General features: G+C 33.3%; 3 protein-coding genes across 3 annotated transcripts; 1 reads left to right on the top strand and 2 right to left on the bottom strand.

The window, feature by feature from the left end:
- Window positions 1–180: 180 nt before the first annotated feature.
- On the bottom strand, window positions 181–819 carry LOC114735328 (protein LURP-one-related 14-like). The gene has a single exon (XM_028923017.1). The coding sequence runs from the start codon at window positions 817–819 to the stop codon at window positions 181–183; it is 639 nt and encodes a 212-aa protein (XP_028778850.1).
- Window positions 820–2,333: 1,514 nt separating this feature from the next.
- On the bottom strand, window positions 2,334–5,395 carry LOC114735324 (uncharacterized). Its single transcript, XM_028923013.1, has 6 exons — window positions 5,295–5,395; window positions 5,079–5,139; window positions 4,629–4,736; window positions 4,439–4,537; window positions 3,397–3,522; window positions 2,334–2,925 (listed from the first exon to the last, which is right to left on the bottom strand). The coding sequence occupies exons 1-6, from the start codon at window positions 5,322–5,324 to the stop codon at window positions 2,780–2,782; spliced, it is 570 nt and encodes a 189-aa protein (XP_028778846.1). The 5' UTR covers window positions 5,325–5,395; the 3' UTR covers window positions 2,334–2,779.
- A 9,757-nt stretch (window positions 5,396–15,152) lies between these two features.
- Window positions 15,153–16,957, top strand: LOC114735334 (uncharacterized). The gene is made up of 4 exons (XM_028923022.1): window positions 15,153–15,376; window positions 15,927–16,052; window positions 16,198–16,368; window positions 16,505–16,957. Exons 1-4 carry the CDS (start codon window positions 15,296–15,298, stop codon window positions 16,598–16,600), a joined length of 474 nt encoding a protein of 157 aa, XP_028778855.1. The 5' UTR covers window positions 15,153–15,295; the 3' UTR covers window positions 16,601–16,957.
- Window positions 16,958–19,248: the final 2,291 nt, after the last annotated feature.

Below are 19,248 nucleotides of genomic sequence, written 5' to 3' on the forward strand. Positions count from 1 at the left end.
GCTGGTTCCATAGTGCTTACAGTTTCAGAATTTTGTTATCCAAATATTAAATTTAAATTTTAAAAGAAAGAATTTTTTTTATAAAATAAATATGGAAGTACATAGAACTGATTAATTATTAGGTGGAGATCTTCACAAGTACTGTAAAATACAAATGATGAAAGGCCAAATTAAAGATAATTAAATGTAGTCATTAACGGTGAATATTACAATTAACGCAAAGATGAAAGCATAATCCACCCCTCCACTAATTTTCACCCGAAACCTGTCTTTGTATTTGAAGAAGCTTCTGCTTGGCAAACCTTCCGTCACCTCTGCGATGACACTATCGTCTCTGTAAACTCTGCAACAAAGATCAGAGTAAGTCTTCACAAGCTGAAACCTGGACGTCCTGTTGTTATCATCGTCTCCATTAATACCAGTTTCAGGCATGAACACGTCAAGGCGTGGCTTCATTTCAAGAGGGTGCGATCTTTGGACGCCGAATATGTGATCCTTCTGATCGGAGCTCTTGCCTGAATTAACCGTCCACCGGTGCCGGAGAGTTAGCAGATTCACCTTCTGACGCATCGTGAGAACCAAAGAGCCTGAAGCGTCACGCATCACTCTCCTCTTATGGAGGCTCAGGCTTGGTCCTTCCACTTGAAGCAGAAGATTGCCATTTGTGTCAGACAGTTCGTATCGTTGGCGTATAAAGAATCTGTCGTATTTCTTCTTCACTATGACCTCTTTTGTGTTGCGTTCGCAGAAGCTATCTGCAACCACACTGCTCGTCATGCCAAATCCATCTTCTTCAGATTCTGCAACTGCTTGCTGCATTATATATTGATTGTAACCAATGAACTGATTTTGTTAAAGCAGATTTTAATTTGTTAAGGGACACTGACATTAATATAGGATTAGCCAAAGTGATATATCAGGTTTCTTGGAAACGTACCTCTTTGGCTGCCTCTACTTATGACGCGGTAGCAAAGTAAGACAAGGGACCTATTAAATTATTTAATCCATGTTATGCATTATATTGCAGTCCACCATCTGACCACGTGGAAATGAATATTGTTATGTAAGCATAATCCTTTCTCACAAAATTATGTTTCTGACTATAGTACAACATTCATTTAAGAACAAATAGTCTTTATCCAATTCCCCCAAATTTCCTATATTAATTGTTTCCGTCCAATGATACAGTCACTCATATTGGCGCATTTCTATTTCTATGCATTAAATGATATGAGTATTTTTAATTTTAAAAAGTTGCACAAGTTATATGCACATTAATTATAAATAACTAATTTACATACCTTTTTTTTTTCTTATTTCCACGAATTAATTAGATGAAAAAAATCTTATAGGTAAGAATGAAGGGAGTAATATTTGGAAGTAGCCGAAGCCTCTGCATCAGCAGACACCTTGGCACTTTGAAGTTTGACCGAGTCCGTCCCTCTAAAATCCAAGTCGCCCTGCCCGTTTAAGAGCCTCACATTTTCTAATTTCAAACCATGGACACTAATTTAAATATGCTTATTGACATATATTTTTATTCGAAATCTTCTGTCGAACGCACATTCTGAATTTCAACCAAATTATCTAGAAGACTCAAGCAATTCGCACGTAAAACGATTAAAAAAACAACTTCGTCATAAACGTCGATATCAACTCCTCTTCTTAGGTAAGTCTTGTTTGTTGAGGTTTCGGGTAAAAAGGAATTTTCTTTTGGGGGAAGGGGCCCCAGGGGGGCAGAATTCAGGCACAAAAGATTGACTCCTCCTCTTTGAAGAAACTCGCCGATGTATCACTTTTTATCGTTCAATTGATCATTTGTTAATCTTATTCTCATATCATATGATCACCTGCGAAATTTCTTTGGTTTCCCAGGATTGACTATTTACTCTAACGTCCATGCAAGTTACTAGGAAATTTTCCAATAAAAACAAAAGTTACTAGGAACCTCTCCAAGTAATTCAGAAATGGGCATGTAGAGGGTAAAAAGCATGAAATAATTTGAAAATTTTCATGAATTCGTAGTCATTAATATACGTATAAAAACCACATATCATCACAGAATTTATAGATCATAAATAATAGAATCCTTTCATTAGACTTCATGCCGGGTGAATAAATTTCTCCAACAATTTAAATAGGCCCACTTTTAGATTTCGGAAGTTCTTGGCGATAATACTGAAAACTTTTTCATACAGAACATTGCCGTATCTTGTGTGTTCACGTATGAAGCTGCTTACTGATTATAAAACTTTCGGTACATAAGAAAAAGATGGTTACTCGCATACCGCATGTAAAGCTGAATCAAATTAACATAATTCTGAGATTTTTGCTTTAATCAGAAATTTAAGGTTTCAACCATCAATAGCAGGTACATTTTAATTTGTATGTTCAGCAGTTTCTCTTGGTACAGTTACGAACACAAGTTTCAGCCTAAATTGAAGCGAATAGCTCAGGCCCTCGTGTCACCCTACTAGATCCATGTGGTTAGAAACAAAATGAAAAGGACTTAGTTGTGTGAGAAATAACCCAAGCCAATAAAGCATGAAAGATGAATCATCGCATACTGTCAATAAAAATGGACAACGATTAGTGGGGTATTCCACGTGGTGCTGATGTGAACCAAATGAAGCTCGATCCATATTACTCTTTATTATATTTGAATTAAAGATGTGTTGGAGATTGCTTGTCCTCATCCCCGCATTAATGGCCAGCTCATTCATTATAATATTATATGCTTTGAGCCTGAAAAAACCCAGGCAACCACCTCAGCTAAAAGTCACGATCGTCCATCATATCTCTGATCTTGGAATCTTTTCATCAAGGACAACTTGAATCTCTCAACATCCGCATCCTCGAGAGAATTCGGGATAGACCTAATAATTGTGATTGCTCCAGCATGATATAAGGATGCAAGAACTTCATCTACAATAATTAAGTACAATTAGCCCAACAGAAAAAAGAAGAAAATACTATCAGATTCTTCTCTTGCATATCTCTCAACCTCATGATATGAATTATATTAGATGCTCTGCTATATATTGACAAGCAGCGAGAGGGCTTATGGGGGGAAAAAAAGCAGCTACAGGCACCAATAGCGTGGAGATGCAGGTTATCAAGAGCTCTTGCCCCTTACAGATTTAATAATTCAAAATCAAAACAAAAGTATTCATTTTCCTCTTTATCATTAAAAGGCTGTACCAATGAATGTGGATGACATTACTTAAAACATGTCAAAGCTTTCTAAACTCCACAACAAACTTGCTTCATATAACTGGTTCCCAGCCACAATATTATATGAATAAATAACTAAACCGTTACAACCATGGTTGGCCCTAATGTACAAAAAAGAAGCTATAACTGAAGACGAAGAACATTGGGATTTCTATTTGTTACCTGATTGTGAGAGTGCATCAAGAGCCTTCAAAGCTACTTTCCGTGTTCGGTCATCACTAGCTGTGTTCAACATGTTTAAGAGCTCTTGGGCTCCACCCATCTCAACTATCTTTACCCTTCTCTCATCTTTTCATCAAAAAAACGAAAGAAAGCCCTTATAGATGTTAGATATGCAGGTATGCAAGAGTGTACATTCTAGAAAGTAAACAATCATCAAGCGGAGAGGATGCACAGGAGACTAAACAAGTTATTACTAATTGCCAAAGACCCAGATTAGCTGAATGATCAAGGAAATTCTGAGTTTCCATTTCGAAATATAATTCAGTTTTTCGTCATTGGATTGTCAATTCTAATTTCTGTGTCAATAAAGAACTAAAGTTTACAAATAATGTAGCCCTTTTCCCTATTCAGCAGTCAGACTTCACAATAATAGGCCCGTAAACAGGGGGATGGTGAGCAAGTTGTATGTGACAGTAACAGTTTTGAGAGTCATTCTGCCATAAGAAAGGTTTAAAAGGGTTAAAAGAGAAAGAAGAGGCACATTGTGAATTCTGCAGAAGTATCAGAAGTATCAGCATCAGGAAGATTTTTAGCTTGTCAAATAGCTTAAGGGAATTTCTTGAGTTGCTGACGCTGATATTAAGAATTATTCTCTTTATCCTATAGATATATATCAAGATAAACTAACCCATGAATGTTCAGTATATAAGAACAAACTCTACTAGCAGAACCTTCTGAAGTTCAAAGTCTCCAATCTACTAACTCAATTCACCCATATTTTGTATTTGCATAAACTATTTGAGATTGTTCCAGGCTTTAACTAATAGTATAAAGCAAAGATATAATGAAAACAACATTGATATACCAGAGAAAAAGAATCTGTTTAGGAAAGGGCTATCTAACACACTAAGAAGTGAATAATAGTGCACGTCACAAAGTGTTTCAACATTATTCCCATAGGTAATACCTGCTATAAGCGTAAATGTGTCATGTCAATAAATTTAGCAAGGTCCAACAGAAAAGTATAGAAAACAAGGATTACCATCAATTGCAAAACGGGTCAATCTAGAAGCTCCCATCCTTTTAAACAGAGGATCCTTGACTTGCAAAAGAGATACAGACTGTTGCATCAAATTATCTCCTATAGTTATATACGATAGCAATATAGTCAGCTTTGATCCAACAGCAAATGCAGGCATTACAGTTAACAATTAAATCGAGAATACAGATACCCATGTAAGGAAAGAACTGGTATGCCACTACAGATCCTGTCCCAGCAAACAACAGTTTTAAGAGCCATCCAATTTTTCTTTCAGCTTCTTCTTCAACGGTTAGTTCCTCTGGAAATTTTAAAAAAAAAAAAAAAAAAGCTACAGGTGAAGCTGTCCCAACAGTGAATAACATAATTGCACCGTAACAAAATCAAATACCCCAAACACAATTTTCTATTTATATTTGATGAAATCTGATACATGGTTCAGTCATGTGATTTTCTGTTGCGATCACGACCTTTTTCGTAGAATTACTCTCACGGTAGACAAGTCCTATAATGTCTGGGTATCCATATCTCAGTATAGTGTTCTCGCAGCTGAACTAATTGTTTATGGCTTCTCCAAATTATGTTCTTTTAAGGAAAGTGTGGCCACAAATAAGCGATTAAATATGAAGAAGCACAGAATTACCCTTTCCAGATGAAAAAGTGCGGAATTGTAGACTGCCCCCAGCTCTTCTTCTACATAAGTACTGCAAAATGAATACAAGTAAATGATTAGCAAAAGAGCACCCACAACAGCTAATTATCTATCGAGGAAGTTGTAAAATGGTATATGAAACGAAAAGATCTAGATAACAGTTCCGGGTTTAAACATGGGAAATACAAAGATTAAATATCACTCTACATTAGCGAGTTGAACTGCTCTGGCCCGCATGATATCAAATTTCAGCCCGTTCTTTTCTTCTACGAAATTATAAGTTCGTCAGGCAGCTCCTTGGGTTAAACTTCCGCCATGCGTCGGACCGACAATTTTCGATCACGAGAATTCGCACGGCGCGGTAATGGTGAAATTGCGAGAATGTATCATACATCGAAATATTGGTGGCCGCTGTTCCGAGGGCTGCGTCTGAACTCCCAGCGGCACTCAGCATCCCCAAGAAGCTCATCTGAACCGTTTATTCTATTAAATCTAGGCCGTCCATTTCATACGCACTGATGCTGTGAAAAACCTGAAGTGAAGGAGAATGACGAAGAATAACAATCGTACGCCAAAGAACCCATCATGGATTATACGTCACCACCATGAAAAATTTTAAAAGTTACATGACGTGTTTTTTTGTGATCCCTCAGATCAATTGAACGGATAGCATTTAAAGCTTCCACAGGAATAAGAAGACAATAGCCGCTGATTCTGAACCCGCGAATGCTCCAGGCTTAGGAACGGCGGTTGCGCGAAATAACGACATCGTTTTATTTCCCTTTTATTTGAAAAATAAATAAACATTAATATACTGTGCTGGTGCGAATTTAAATTTAATTGTCTTAAATTTACAAAACATGCGACATGCCACACCCAAAAAATGTCACTGTTTATTAATGTTAAGTAATGCAGCCTAATTGAACCAAAAATAAATGGTAATTCAGCCTAGACTTTTTTCAATATCGATGATTAAAGAAGTAGAATTTAGTTATATTTTCAATTAATTCTGGCCATGTATAATTCTTAAAAGGAAAAATACTATTTTGATCCTCAATAATTATACCAAAGACTGACTTTTTTCTAACCAATAATTATTTTTAATCCTCACTATATATAGGGGAACAAGTACATGTTTAAATATCATTTACAAAACATTGATTGATGCATTAAAAAGAGTAGACGCATTCATCTCTGATACGATACAGTAGTGAGAGCTTCGTTATAACTTATAAGTATCATATATTCCGCCATTTGTATTACTCCTCCGGTCCTAATTATAAGACCCAATTGATTTATTTGAGGAGATTAAGGAAGTAAGTTAAGTTGGTTATTTATAATAAATAAGTGTTGTTATTCCTAAAATATTCTTTCTAATTAAGTATATTGGTTAAAACTATCATTATTAGAAGGATTATCTTGGAAAAAAATGTATAAATATAAGAGAAAAAATGGATTGAGTCTTATAATTAGGACCAAATAAAAAGTCAAATTGGGTCTTATAATAAGGACCGGAGGAGTATTACATTTTTTTTGTCAAAATGTTCCTGTATGACTTAAAAAGCTTAAAAAAATAATATTTTGGTTGATTATTATTATAAATTTCTTTGTATTATTTGTTTGAAACTCAAGATACCCGCGTTCGTTCTCGAAAATGCTGAAATACATGACACACACACACACTCTCTCTCTCTCGCATCTGCATCCTGAAATTTTGAAAATTTTAAAAATATGATATGGATTGTCTGAAGCCCGATGCAACACTTACCCCTAATTTCGGTTGGAGGAGAGGGAAGGAGAAGAGGACCTTATTAACTTCGATTTTAAAAATAATAGACACGAGTTATAAAACAACACTAGGGGGAAAATATAAGAAGAAAGAGTAAAGAAAAAATATTTTAAATTTGATTCTAAATATAAAACTTTAATTTACTTATGACTCGTTTGGAATAGTTTATAAGTAACTTTTCAATCATGATTTATAAAATACAAGATAAATATATTAGAAGTGTTTTGTCTCGATTTACATAAAACGTGTTTATTAGTGATTTTAATCGTGATGGCAAACAGGATTTTAATCTCTCAAATTTATAATATTTTCTCTAAAATATTCCCGTGAGAAGTTTCCACCAAGAGATAGTTCAACTCACATGTGTTACAATTAATTAACCTAACTAATTTTTCTAAAATATCTAAATTAGTTATGTAACTTTTATAATTGACAACATTTAATCTTACTCTTTTATTTTTTAAAACAAACTCATTAAAGTTTTTCACTCCTCTTTCCTCTCATCTATTCCCTTATAACAAACCGGAGGTTAAATAGGTAGGATACCAAACACACAAGCCTAGATAATGCTATCTCTGATTTTTAATATAAACGTTAAATAACTAATTTGAGGAAATTAAAAAGATTAATTAAGTTAGATATTTGTAACAAATGTGTGTTAACTTTTCTAAATTATTCTTATTCAATTATGTACATTGATATTACATCTGAGTGAAAATACCTGACAATCAATAGGGATATTTTGAAAATACATTATAAATTTAAAAGACAAAATAAATCGGAGCTTATATTTAGGACTCTCAACTAATTTTTATATTTAGAACTCCTAACTAATTTTTATATTTAGGACGCCAGGTAGTATATTGTTGATGAGTTGAATGATAGTAGTCAACAAAAAATAAAAGTTGAATGATAGTCAAAGCCTCTTAGGCGTACGTAATGACATATATGGAATTCAGTCATGTCACAAGTTAGAATCTATCGAACAAAGAGTGATTCTGTGGTAAAAGAGAGTAGGATGAAAGATTTGTATTTGGGTGCTCGGTAGATATTTAGGGTATGTTTGGTTTGAAGAGAGAGTAGGAGAGGTAGGGAAGGTTTTATTCTTACCTTATTTGGTTTGATTAAAAATAAAAAGAGAGAAGGATATTTAATGATCCCTTATTTGGTTCAAGGAGGGGAAGGGAGAGATAGTAATAATCAATTTACTATTTTACCCTTACATATTAGTTTATATTTTTTATTGATATATTATATAAATTAATTTACATCTTAATTTAAATTATATAATTTAATAAAAATCCAGTCTTATCATTTTAATACGTGCATTAAAAAATTGGTACAGTAATTTTGTATTCTAATTAATATAATAATATATTTAAAATAATCAAATTAACAAATTTTATATGCTCTAAGAAAAATAAAATTTTATTCTCTTTAGGCTATCCTTTTTTTCAGTTTTAAAATATATTTAATAAATAATATATTTATACAAAACAATTAATTTTATAATATTATAATTTTTTATTTAAATAATTTTTTATTTTTAAAATATTTTTTTATAATATATTTTTTAATTATAATAATTTATATTTTTTATTTTTTACTAAGGATAATATATTTTTTATTTGAAATAAATATTATAATAATATATTTTATTGGTAGTAGTAGAATATTAAAAAAACCATAAGAGTATAATGGTTCAAAAAATTAGCTCCCCTCCAAAAACTCCCAATTTGCAGGAGAGCTAAAATAGGGGGAGGGAGGAGAGGGGACATTTTGGCTTCCCTCCCTTTCAAAATTTTTAACCAAATAAAGGGAGGGGCTCATTTTCCCTCCTCTTCCCTACCCTCCTCTCCAACCAAATAAACCCTTAAATAATATGAATGGGTTTAAAGGTATTACTGTATCAAATTATCAATCAATATGAATACAATAAGGCTACCGATGTGTTGAATCTAATGAAAAGGATTAGTTTTTTTATAACATGGTGAATCAAGATTTAAATTTTCGTTGAGAGAAATGCTCACATTTAATACCGAGTAATGTCTCAAATAAATTTGGTTCCAATAAGAAGAATAGTTATGGGTACAAGGAAAAACTATAATGTTATATACTACCTCTGGTTCTAATTATAAAACCTTATTTATAATTTACAAACAATGTCTTATAATTAGGACTGGAGGTAGTATAAGGTTGCTGAAGAAGCATTTACATGTTCTTTTATTGGGCTTTTGTCCAAGCCCGGCTGACCCCAAAACAAAAGTAGGTGAACCTCGTCAAGTTATCTTTTATATTGTCATATTGCAAATGGCTTTGCCTCCCGATAATACTGATAATATGAGTTTCTCTCGAACGCCAGATTGTGAGTTGGGCTCTTCATAAATGTAACGAGAAAAAGCCAAATCATCACTATCACTTCTCATAGTAAAAGAAAAGTCACCAATCGGAGGAGGATACCTCAGCAAAAAGGGGCAAAAAAAAAAGAAGAAGTGACCTTTGGAAATTAAATGCAGTTTTGGTCTGGTACAGTCATTAAATAGTAACCAGAGAGGTTGGAAGCGGCAATATTATGTTGGTTTAGAAATGCTATGGAACAAGAAACAAGTAGGCAGAAAGAGCTGGAAAAGGGCTTGTGAAGCGTCTCTCTCACAGAGAAAAGACACAAGCAGTGCGGTGTTTTGGATGGTTTTATCTCTGCCATGGCTTTCTCTCTTTACATGTGAACGTGAAGAAGTAGTAGAAGGGGACAAGAGAACACCTCACACACACACATAATAATATTCTAAATTAAAATTGGAACTGTATGTATGGGAAGATGGTATTATACATACATATATATATAGAGAGAGAGAGAGATACATAGATCCGTGTTCAATGGTGCCCCCGTGAAGCCTCAATTCTGCTATATAAGTATTTTTGTCACCATCAATGGAGTTCAACACTCTCCTCCTCCAATATCTTGCTGTCACTGTTTCGATGATGACCTCCTTTCATTTATCTGCTGCTTCCATCTCTTCCCCCTGAACCTATCTGATGACCTCCTTTGTATTCTTCCCATGTACTCCAACATTTATATGCCTTCACGGAATTTGGATTCAATGTAGACTGTACCTTCTCTTAAAATTAGTTTCTTCAAATAAATGGAGATTTCTTGGAGCAATGATAAGATTGCTGTCCTGTGACGAGTTGGAATATTTTTAAAATAAAGAGATATGTTTTGAAAAGTCACATCCTTATGTAAATTTATATGAGAGGTTATATTTTTATATAAATTAATAAATTTATTTGAAAGGTTGTGTCTTCATATAAATTAATATATTTATATGAAGAGTTATGTAGGAAGTTACAATACTAAAAGACCTTACATATTAAATATATTTTATTTATTTAAATTATGTTGGTTTATGAACTACCATATGATTATGACTTTTTATTTAATAAGATATTATTCTAAAAAGCATCTCTTCCAGGCCTCATCTCATGGTCTATATAAACCCTTCCCCATCACTTTATTTGTAAGAACACAACACATGAAGATCAAAACCATTGCCTTTGTTTTTAAGTGCACGCAGAGATAGAATCAAATTGTCACTTTATAAAGGCTATTATTTTCTTTGCTTGAATCTTGAAAGTGCAATTCATATTCAAGATTCTTTATTGTAATCTGAAAAAAATTCACTAGTCAACTCAACTTGCACCCTATAATATATAAATACTTAGAGGCGAATTAATCCTAAAGGAAAGTATTGCCCACGCCTTGAAAATATCATGCACAACTTTTTTCTTCATCTCTTCTTTTTATACTCTCAAGAGAACCATTCCCACTAACATGCTAACATGATGTGAAGCTCGCAAGATAAAATCATAAAAATACTAGTCTCTTTTCTTATGAAAATAAGACTGTGGACACCTGTACCTCCTCAGACTTCACCCGATATATGTTTATATATAGAAGCCTTCAGCCTTGTGCAACGGGCTTCACTTGAAAGCTGAAACGTGAGATTATTACTTTGCTACAAGTATTTTCTTTTTTATGCATCGAAAAAAATTGGGTAAAATAAAACTTACGCTGTAATTTGACGAACGATACGATTGTAATTATACAGCAGTCGACAGGGATAGCGACTATTTTATGCTGCCTTGAATGAAATGAGGGGAAGCAGGAGACCAGAAAGAGATCTACTGGCTGAGTTTTGCTTCTTGAAAACGACTTCTTTTCCAACCTCTTCAAAAATGTAGAGCAAGTTTTTCTTTTGATGGGTGATATTTTTTTTTAACTTAGATTAGATTTTAACTAATTCGAATCAATCAAGTTGGTGCTTGTTTAAATTCGCGTTTACGAATTACGAAATTAAAGTTTTCACAATAACATATCTGATGGAAATGTTTATCTTAGATTTGAACTCGTTGACATGGGATTTTATTTGGTGAGTCTTGACAAGTAATATATGTTGCCGTCTTTTTACTTACTACTACCTCCGGTCCTAATTATAAGACCCAGTTGACTTATTTGAAGAGATTAAGGAAGTAAGTTAAGTTAGTTATTTGTAATAAATAAGTGTTGTCATTCCTAAAATATCCTTGCTAATTAAGTATATTAGCTAGAACTATCATTATTAGAAGGATTATCTTGGAAAAAAATGCATAAATATGAGAGACAAAATGGATTGGGGTCTTATAATTAGGACCAAACAAAAAGTCAAACGGGATCTTATAATAAGGACCGGAGGTAGTATTATTATTTGTTTACTCAATCTGCCTTGTTCACCAATATTAAAGCACATGGACGTACATTATCCATTTTGAATGAATTGATTTTTTTAAGGTAATGAATATTCTTCAAGCTGGTTGATATATTCCTTAATTTATTATACATTCTCAATAAAATACATAAGAAAGTCAATAAATTATTCATAAATTATAAACGATATAATTTTTACCTCATTTTCCTCAAGTAGTACGTAATACAAATGGCTGAGAGCAGCGACTAGTTCATTGATTATGGCCAGATAAGCCTTTAAATCAAGATAAAACTCGTGGCAATTAACAGTTGTCTAATTTAAAAAATTTCAAGAAAACGACACTGTGTGATTTTTTTTTTTTGCTTAACAGTGTAATATACTCCATAAGCTTTAATTTATTATATTGCCTTATTGATAATGAATACATATTCATATATATTGGCGTGACAACAACTCGTGATCATATATTTGGAAGTACTATAGCATCCAAATTCATGTATCCTTTTTATATTATCTGCATACTGATTCTTGAATTGCCACCACCATGCACATAAACCCCTCTCTCTGTCTACGCTGTCCATGAAGAAACAACATGCACAAGCACTTATCACTCAACTTTATACTCCAAATGGATTTTTGTTTCCATTAGTCACATATTGACATGTGAGTGTACTTTTCCAAAGCGCCAACTCACGTGAGTCTTCATATAGCTGGCTGCCACCCATCTCACAAGAATCCTAAAACACCATGCATTATCACAAACACTATATATATACACACACACACAGATAGAAGTAACATTATATTTCACGACAAAACAACTACATACATATGTGTCTCTTTAGAGGCATAGATACCACAGAAGCAAAGAAAACAGTAACAGAAAGATATATAAAAGAATATGGATAATTTGGCTGCAGAAAGATCAATATTGGTAGACTCAGTTGATTTTATCCTTCACAGTATGGTATACGATTCACACACACATCTATGTAGTTTTTGCTTTAAGCGAAGTAGATAATGTGCAGGCTGGCTGGCTGGCTCTGTGAAAAGCGTGAATTCTGCAACAATAATGGGTTTCATTTTCACACAACGAGACAAACTTCTCTCAGATTCATTTTACAAATAATTTGGAATGTCACGAGAAACCTTTCTGGTTTAAGAGCACTAGAATTGCTCTGCATAATTGGACCCCCTTCAATGTTTTCTCTTTCTGGTTTTGTTCTGTGCCCCATTTGGTCACGTGACATTATACAAATGGACATCAAAACGAGTACAGGTCAGCAGCAGCAGCATATTTTATATTAATTATTATTGCTATCCTATACTCCTGACATAATTTATTGTCCACTATAATGTTCCTGACCTATATATTCTGTCTCTTCTATCAATTAGAATTATATATAGTACGTGGTTAATCAAAATTAGCAAGTCATGTTCATCATGTGACATGTGAGTAAGTGTAAGAACAATCAAATCCAATCTCAGTCTGTGAAGGACACTGTTTTTTAGTCCTTAATCTCCAGCTGAAAAGGTTGAGCTAGGACCCTGTTGTGATTAAGGCGAATCAGCATGATGAATAGGATTTGAGGGCGCAACATAAAATAGCGAAAGAGATTAAGAGAGGGCCATGCATGACTTAGATGATTTTTCATTTACATTCTTGAAAGAACAGCAAAAGTAATCTTTTTTTCCATCCCGATAATTGATCATTAACTCCAATAAACGGCCACGTTTATGGGTCTACATGTTTATCTTGTATATCGATGAATTATCAGGAAATTACCAACTCAATTATTATATTGAATCCTGGATAATATTAATTGAAATGAATCGCGAATAAAGATACAGTGCCGTTAAGGTTAATAGAGTAGTAGACTCGGGAAACAGGCTCCTGAAATGTGAGGACAAACTCCGCTTACCTGTATGGGTTTGTATTTTTGGTAAATTATCAGGACACCATCGTTGCGTGTCTGTGTACATGTATATATAGATAACGACTTAGACTCCTCCATTCGACCTTGTATAACAACCTCAGTATTGTCAATTTTCTTAATGATGTAAACTTTGAAGCTAAGAGATTTGGGTTCATATATACTTTGAAGCCATCCCAAGTCTTGTTTGCTCTCTTAAAAACACTCTCTGATATGTCGAGAACGTAATTAATCATTTGATTACGAAGGATATGAGCATTATTATTGGCTGAGCATGAAATGATTAACGGAATCTAGAAGTAGGGACGAAAGTAGAAGAGTTAATTAGATGAGCTTCAGAGAAACAAAAGCAAAAACAGCTATACGGACAAGGTAGGATCAGAGTTATGAGTATGGAGGATATTGTTTTCTTGTGATGATTGATGGGCACGCATGTGAATATAGGTGGGTACGTGATTTGTCCTTGTGGCAATGCAGACAATATGGGAAGCAACAATAAGATTCATCGCACCTCTCTTAAATACTTACATTTGACACGATCCATGGCATTATATATATGTCCAGGCCTATGTTTATTCACCTATGTACTACATTGGTTCACATATATGTGTGTCTGCGTTTTATATATTCTAGTTCTTCAATAATGTATCCAATTGAAACATATTTAACAAAAACCATAAACAGCAGTTGGCAATTCATTCTTCGGACATTTGGCCTACTGTAAATTTTATTAAGTAGATCACGGAAGAACTGTTGAACGTGGATCATGCAAGGATAAGCATGATGGGTTTTTTCCCTCAATCATTGGAGTAACCGAGGAATCTTGTAGTTATATGATTCATGTTGGGCACTATTACTATTATTGATGAGTAGTGACTGAGTGATTTAATTTTGAATTTGATTGATGCCTGCTGGATAATGGAGCATGTATTCACGGGAATATCATATTCAGATTCTGTGTATGGGAACGTACGATTACATCTGAAGCTTTGAACATAATTGGCAAATAACTAAGATAATTATATAAGAAAAGGGAACTGAGATCTGCTAACAAAAGAGCTATGGGGGGATATATAGCAATTTAAAATGGAGGTTTTTGAAGGGGCAAGTGAAAGAAGAGGGAAAATCAAGAAGAGTGTCTTTTTCGAGGGAAAGGGAAGATGGCACGTGTGGAGAGAGAGGGAGAAGAGGGAGAGACTGAAGAAAAGGCCCCGTGAGGAGTGTTTGGGGGCATTCCAAAGTCACAACCAATCAACATTTTACTTCTCATTCACTTCTTTCGATGGCCTAATTTTTCACTACGTCACGAGCTCATCATTAATTTTCTTATATTATAATGGATACAGTACATTAATTTTCCAAATGTAATTAAGGAAAAGAATACAACAATTGGAGCATATGCATGCTAAATAATATCTCTTAATTTAATACAATGGGAGACTTTTCATAAATGAATGGTTTACAAAAATTCAATTGATTTTAAGCATATATACAGGGGCCAAGAAATGAAGATGTAAAAGGGCATTTTTGTAAATACAGCTGGCTCTATGTTGTAGTTATTCATGGGAAGAAACTGCAGGAGTGATGAGGAAGACGAAATTAAAAAGGAAACCACACAGACATGAGAACTCATCCCCAGCTTTATACTTCAGAGCTACCAGCAGAGTTGAAAGGAAGGGAAAAGCATCAGAGAGGAAAGAAAGGCTCATCATCATCAAGCATCCAAAAGGAGAAGCCAACATGGTTTCTAATAAGGAGCACAAGAGAGCCGCTCTGCATGAGAAGCTCCAACTCCTTCGTTCTATGACTAACTCTCGTGCTGTAATTCCCTCTTACATATGTTAGCTTTTCACTGGATTTCCATCACTTGAATGAAACCACAGACACAATCTTCTAAAACAGTATTAATTCATATCTCTCATAATACTGTTGCCTTTTTCTCTCTCGTTCCTCTCTTCCTATATCTTGATTCTTCTCCTGTCAACGAAGTCATGGATTACAATATGGATTAATTATCCTCTACTCCAATTTCCATACACACACACACACACACATTGATTGTGCTCTCTTTTTTATCCCCAAATCTTTTGTCAAGTGCTTTCTGGGTCTTCGATAAGGTCTTTTCTCTATATTATAATCCCATATCTGGGTAAAACATTCACAATCTAATCAGTTAATTTGAAATAAGGTAAAATAAACTGTATAGTAATCTGGCAGTTTGCTTCAGACATGTATATCTCTTTTATCTCGAAAACTTTCGGCGGTCCAATCATCTGCAATCAATGTATTTTATATGTGGTTCTCATTTTTTTGTGTTCTTGGATTATTAATTTATGAATTTTTTTTGGGTTTATTTATGGTTTAATGGCAGCTGGACAAAACGTCGATCATATTGGACGCAACAAAGTATATCGAAGAGCTAAAGCAAAAGGTAGAAAGACTGAATCAAGACATTGCCACTGCAGAAACTTCGAAAGACCAAAATCATTTGCCTATGGTATATTTTTCTTGAATTTATTATAAGTTTTCCACAGCTTTTGTTGCTATTAAACTTCCCTTGGTACAATAATAATTAACCCAAAACACGATTAACATAATGTGTATTGTTTAATGTATAATGTGAATGGAGTGGCACCGTGCAGGTTACAGTAGAAACCCTAGAAAAGGGATTCCTCATAAATGTATATTCAGCCAAGAGTTGCCCAGGTCTGCTAGTTCCCATATTGGAGGTCTTCGATGAGATGGGTCTCAGCGTCACGGAAGCTAGGGTTTCCTGTTCAGACACTTTCCGATTTCAGGCAGTTGGAGGAGAAGTAAGATTCACGTTGTGTGTGTGTGTGTGTGTAGCAATTTCTTCACGATGATATGTGTATATGCATGCTTCATTATACATATATGGTCCAATAATGGTTGAACAGGATTAAGTGTTCCGTGATGAGCTTTTTGCAGGAAGAAGAAGAAGGTGACAGCATGGATGAAGAAACAGTGACGCGAGCAGTGGGAAGAGCCATAAAGAATTGGAGAGAGAGTACGAGCCAGCAATGATCAAATAGTATTGAAGAGTACTGTGCTATTTCTCTCTGGTGATTAATTAAGTGCAGAAACGCTATTGCCATTAGGATCTTTTTGTCTTTTCATGAGTGATATATATTTATATATATATATAGTATCGTTTTCTCTTAATGCTGTAAACTTCTTTTATCCGAATATGGGTTGGTCCATGATCAACACTTGGTGCAATCACCTACACATTGGGCAGTCAAATCAACTAATTAATTAAGGGCATGATGATATGATAAGAATTGTTATGAGCAAAATGACAGACAATGTTACTACTATTATAATTAAACTGATGCATTGTATACTTACTTAACTAATGATTTCTTTTGTGTTAGATATAAACGTTTTATTGCGTCTCCATCTTCTCTCCCAAATGCAACTGAAAATTTTAACTGGAAAACGGGTATGTGCATGTCCATCATTTGTGTGTCTAATTTTTTTGGTTACGTGAGAAGTTTGAATAGGGCTACATATGGGCAGGACATGACTCTTGTCTGATGCCTAGCTTGGATCATTATGATTTATCTTTGAGCCTGCTCCCCAACCCAGCCCAACAAAAGCCCGAGTTATTTAGGGCAGGATAGGGTGGTTAGAGAAGCCCACCCTAAGTAATGTAGTTATGCATTGTTCATATTAGGTGAAGATTTCTACCAAATCTAATAAATAATATTTTGTTTTTTAGATGTATTTTATAATTTCATAGTTTAAAATATTTCAAGAGAAGAAATATAAACAATACACTACAAATTCATATGTCTATTTATCATTCCATATCTCTTTATAATTAAATAATCAAACACAACATGATAGGTTTTCAAACAATATCCATAATCAAATATATCAACAATTTAAATATTAAAATATATAATTCTACCATATATATATATGTATATGAATATTACATGTGTATGCATATATATTAAATATAATTATATATAATCAATATATGTATATTATATATGTTAAATATAATTATATATATAAATTCTGGGCAAAGCCAAATAGGCAGGGTAGGATATCTTGCTTGATGCCCGACCCTACCCAACATTTGGCCTTAATTAAAAATGTTTATTTATTGTTTTGGCTGCTTTTTTTAAGGCTATGCTGGGCATAATTTCACTGGGCTAAGGTAGGCATTACAGGCTTTTGGGCCTCATAAATACCCTTAAGTTCAAAAATGAAAATTCAATAATAGACCAAGAACAAGTTTAAACGTGATGACAGGAAAAAAGAAAGAAAAAATCTCAAAAAAATAACTGTTAAAATTCAAATTTTAAATTAAGAATTACTATAAATATATGTTGTTATTTACTTTTTGAGTGTAGTCATTTTCTTTATAAGTACAATAATTAATACTAATTTAAAATTTTGAAATTCAACAATCATTCTTTTAGAATTTTTTCAAAAAAAAAATGGATAGCCTTCTTGTTTAGCCATGAAAACTATGTTTTAACTTTGATCATCCTAATTCAATTCATTAAAGAGGTGTTAACATAATTCCAGTTTTTTTTTTTTTTGTGGGTAAAGATTCGCCTCATTTTTAAAGAAAATTACTTATAAAAAGTAGACGCAGATGGGTATGCCAATCATTATGGCATTTGCATGACAAAATCAAATTTCAGTTACTCGAATTCTTATTGCTTAATTATTATTATTATTATTTTCAATATTTAGATGTATTAATTATACGGTTAAAAATTATATTTGTTTTACAAGATATTTCTTCCTAATTAAAAAATATCAAAAGAAGATAGCAAAAAAAGTGGGGCCTAAATTATAAAATTTCATATGGATAATTCAAATGAGATTATAATGTAATATTCTGTTCTTTTTTTTTCTTTTTTCTTTAACGGTTGTTTTAATTTAATGACCAAAGGGATCCTTAATGCTGCCATTCGTATGGAAGTGACAAATTTTATTTGAATCTTTCACAATTTCATCGCAGGATATTTTAGATGAATTAATTAATCCCCTGCCCTGATAATTAGATATCACACGCCCACCCAGAATAAGAATTTGTTTAACTTTTTTTTTTTTTTGTGTGTGTGGCAAACATGTAACTTTATGTTGCCATCTGGATTATTGCTTTTTGATTAAAGAAATTCAATTGATTAGCCCAATTAACTGTTCAAAATCTAATTACAATACATTATGTTTATTAAACATTAAATATGACCACTTTAAATAATCCATGCCATGAGTATAATACTTAAGGTTATTCAATACTATTTCTGGTCCTTAATATAAGACCTCGTTGGACTTTTATCTCGGTTCTAAATATAAGATCCCAATCCACTTTGTCTCTAATATTTATGCATTTTTTCTAAAATAGTCATTTTAACAACGATAATTCCAATCAATATACTTGATTAGTAATGATATTTTAGGAAAAACAACATCTATTTATTATAAATAATTAACTAACTTTTTTTCGTAATTTTTTCAAATTAGTCAACTAACTCTTATAATTAGGACGGGATAGTATTTATTATATATCCTATATGAAATAAAAAGCGGAATGGGTGGTAAAAATTGAAATCTAAACGGGGATCCGCGTTTAATTGTCAAATATTTTGAATGATTTGACATCAGTGGGCGAGTAGTAAGGGGGAAAAATTAGATACTCAAGTCGA

The sequence above is a fragment of the Neltuma alba genome, unplaced genomic scaffold (assembly GCF_004799145.2).
Source record: "Neltuma alba isolate B1F8T4 unplaced genomic scaffold, ASM479914v2 tig00013202_pilon, whole genome shotgun sequence".
NCBI lineage: Eukaryota > Viridiplantae > Streptophyta > Magnoliopsida > Fabales > Fabaceae > Neltuma > Neltuma alba.

Coding starts and splice junctions, on each gene's coding strand:
- LOC114735324 (XM_028923013.1), bottom strand. CDS start 5,324: ATGCGGGCCAGAGCAGTTCAACTCGCTAAT. Junction 5,140..5,294: donor GAGCAGTTCAACTCGCTAAT/GTAGAGTGATAT, acceptor TTCATTTTGCAG/TACTTATGTAGAAGAAGAGC. Junction 4,538..4,628: donor CCAGTTCTTTCCTTACATGG/GTATCTGTATTC, acceptor ATATAACTATAG/GAGATAATTTGATGCAACAG.
- LOC114735334 (XM_028923022.1), top strand. CDS start 15,296: ATGGTTTCTAATAAGGAGCACAAGAGAGCCGCTCTGCATGAGAAGCTC. Junction 15,377..15,926: donor CTATGACTAACTCTCGTGCT/GTAATTCCCTCT, acceptor GTTTAATGGCAG/CTGGACAAAACGTCGATCAT. Junction 16,053..16,197: donor ACCAAAATCATTTGCCTATG/GTATATTTTTCT, acceptor GGCACCGTGCAG/GTTACAGTAGAAACCCTAGA.
- LOC114735328 (XM_028923017.1), bottom strand. CDS start 819: ATGCAGCAAGCAGTTGCAGAATCTGAAGAAGATGGATTTGGCATGACG.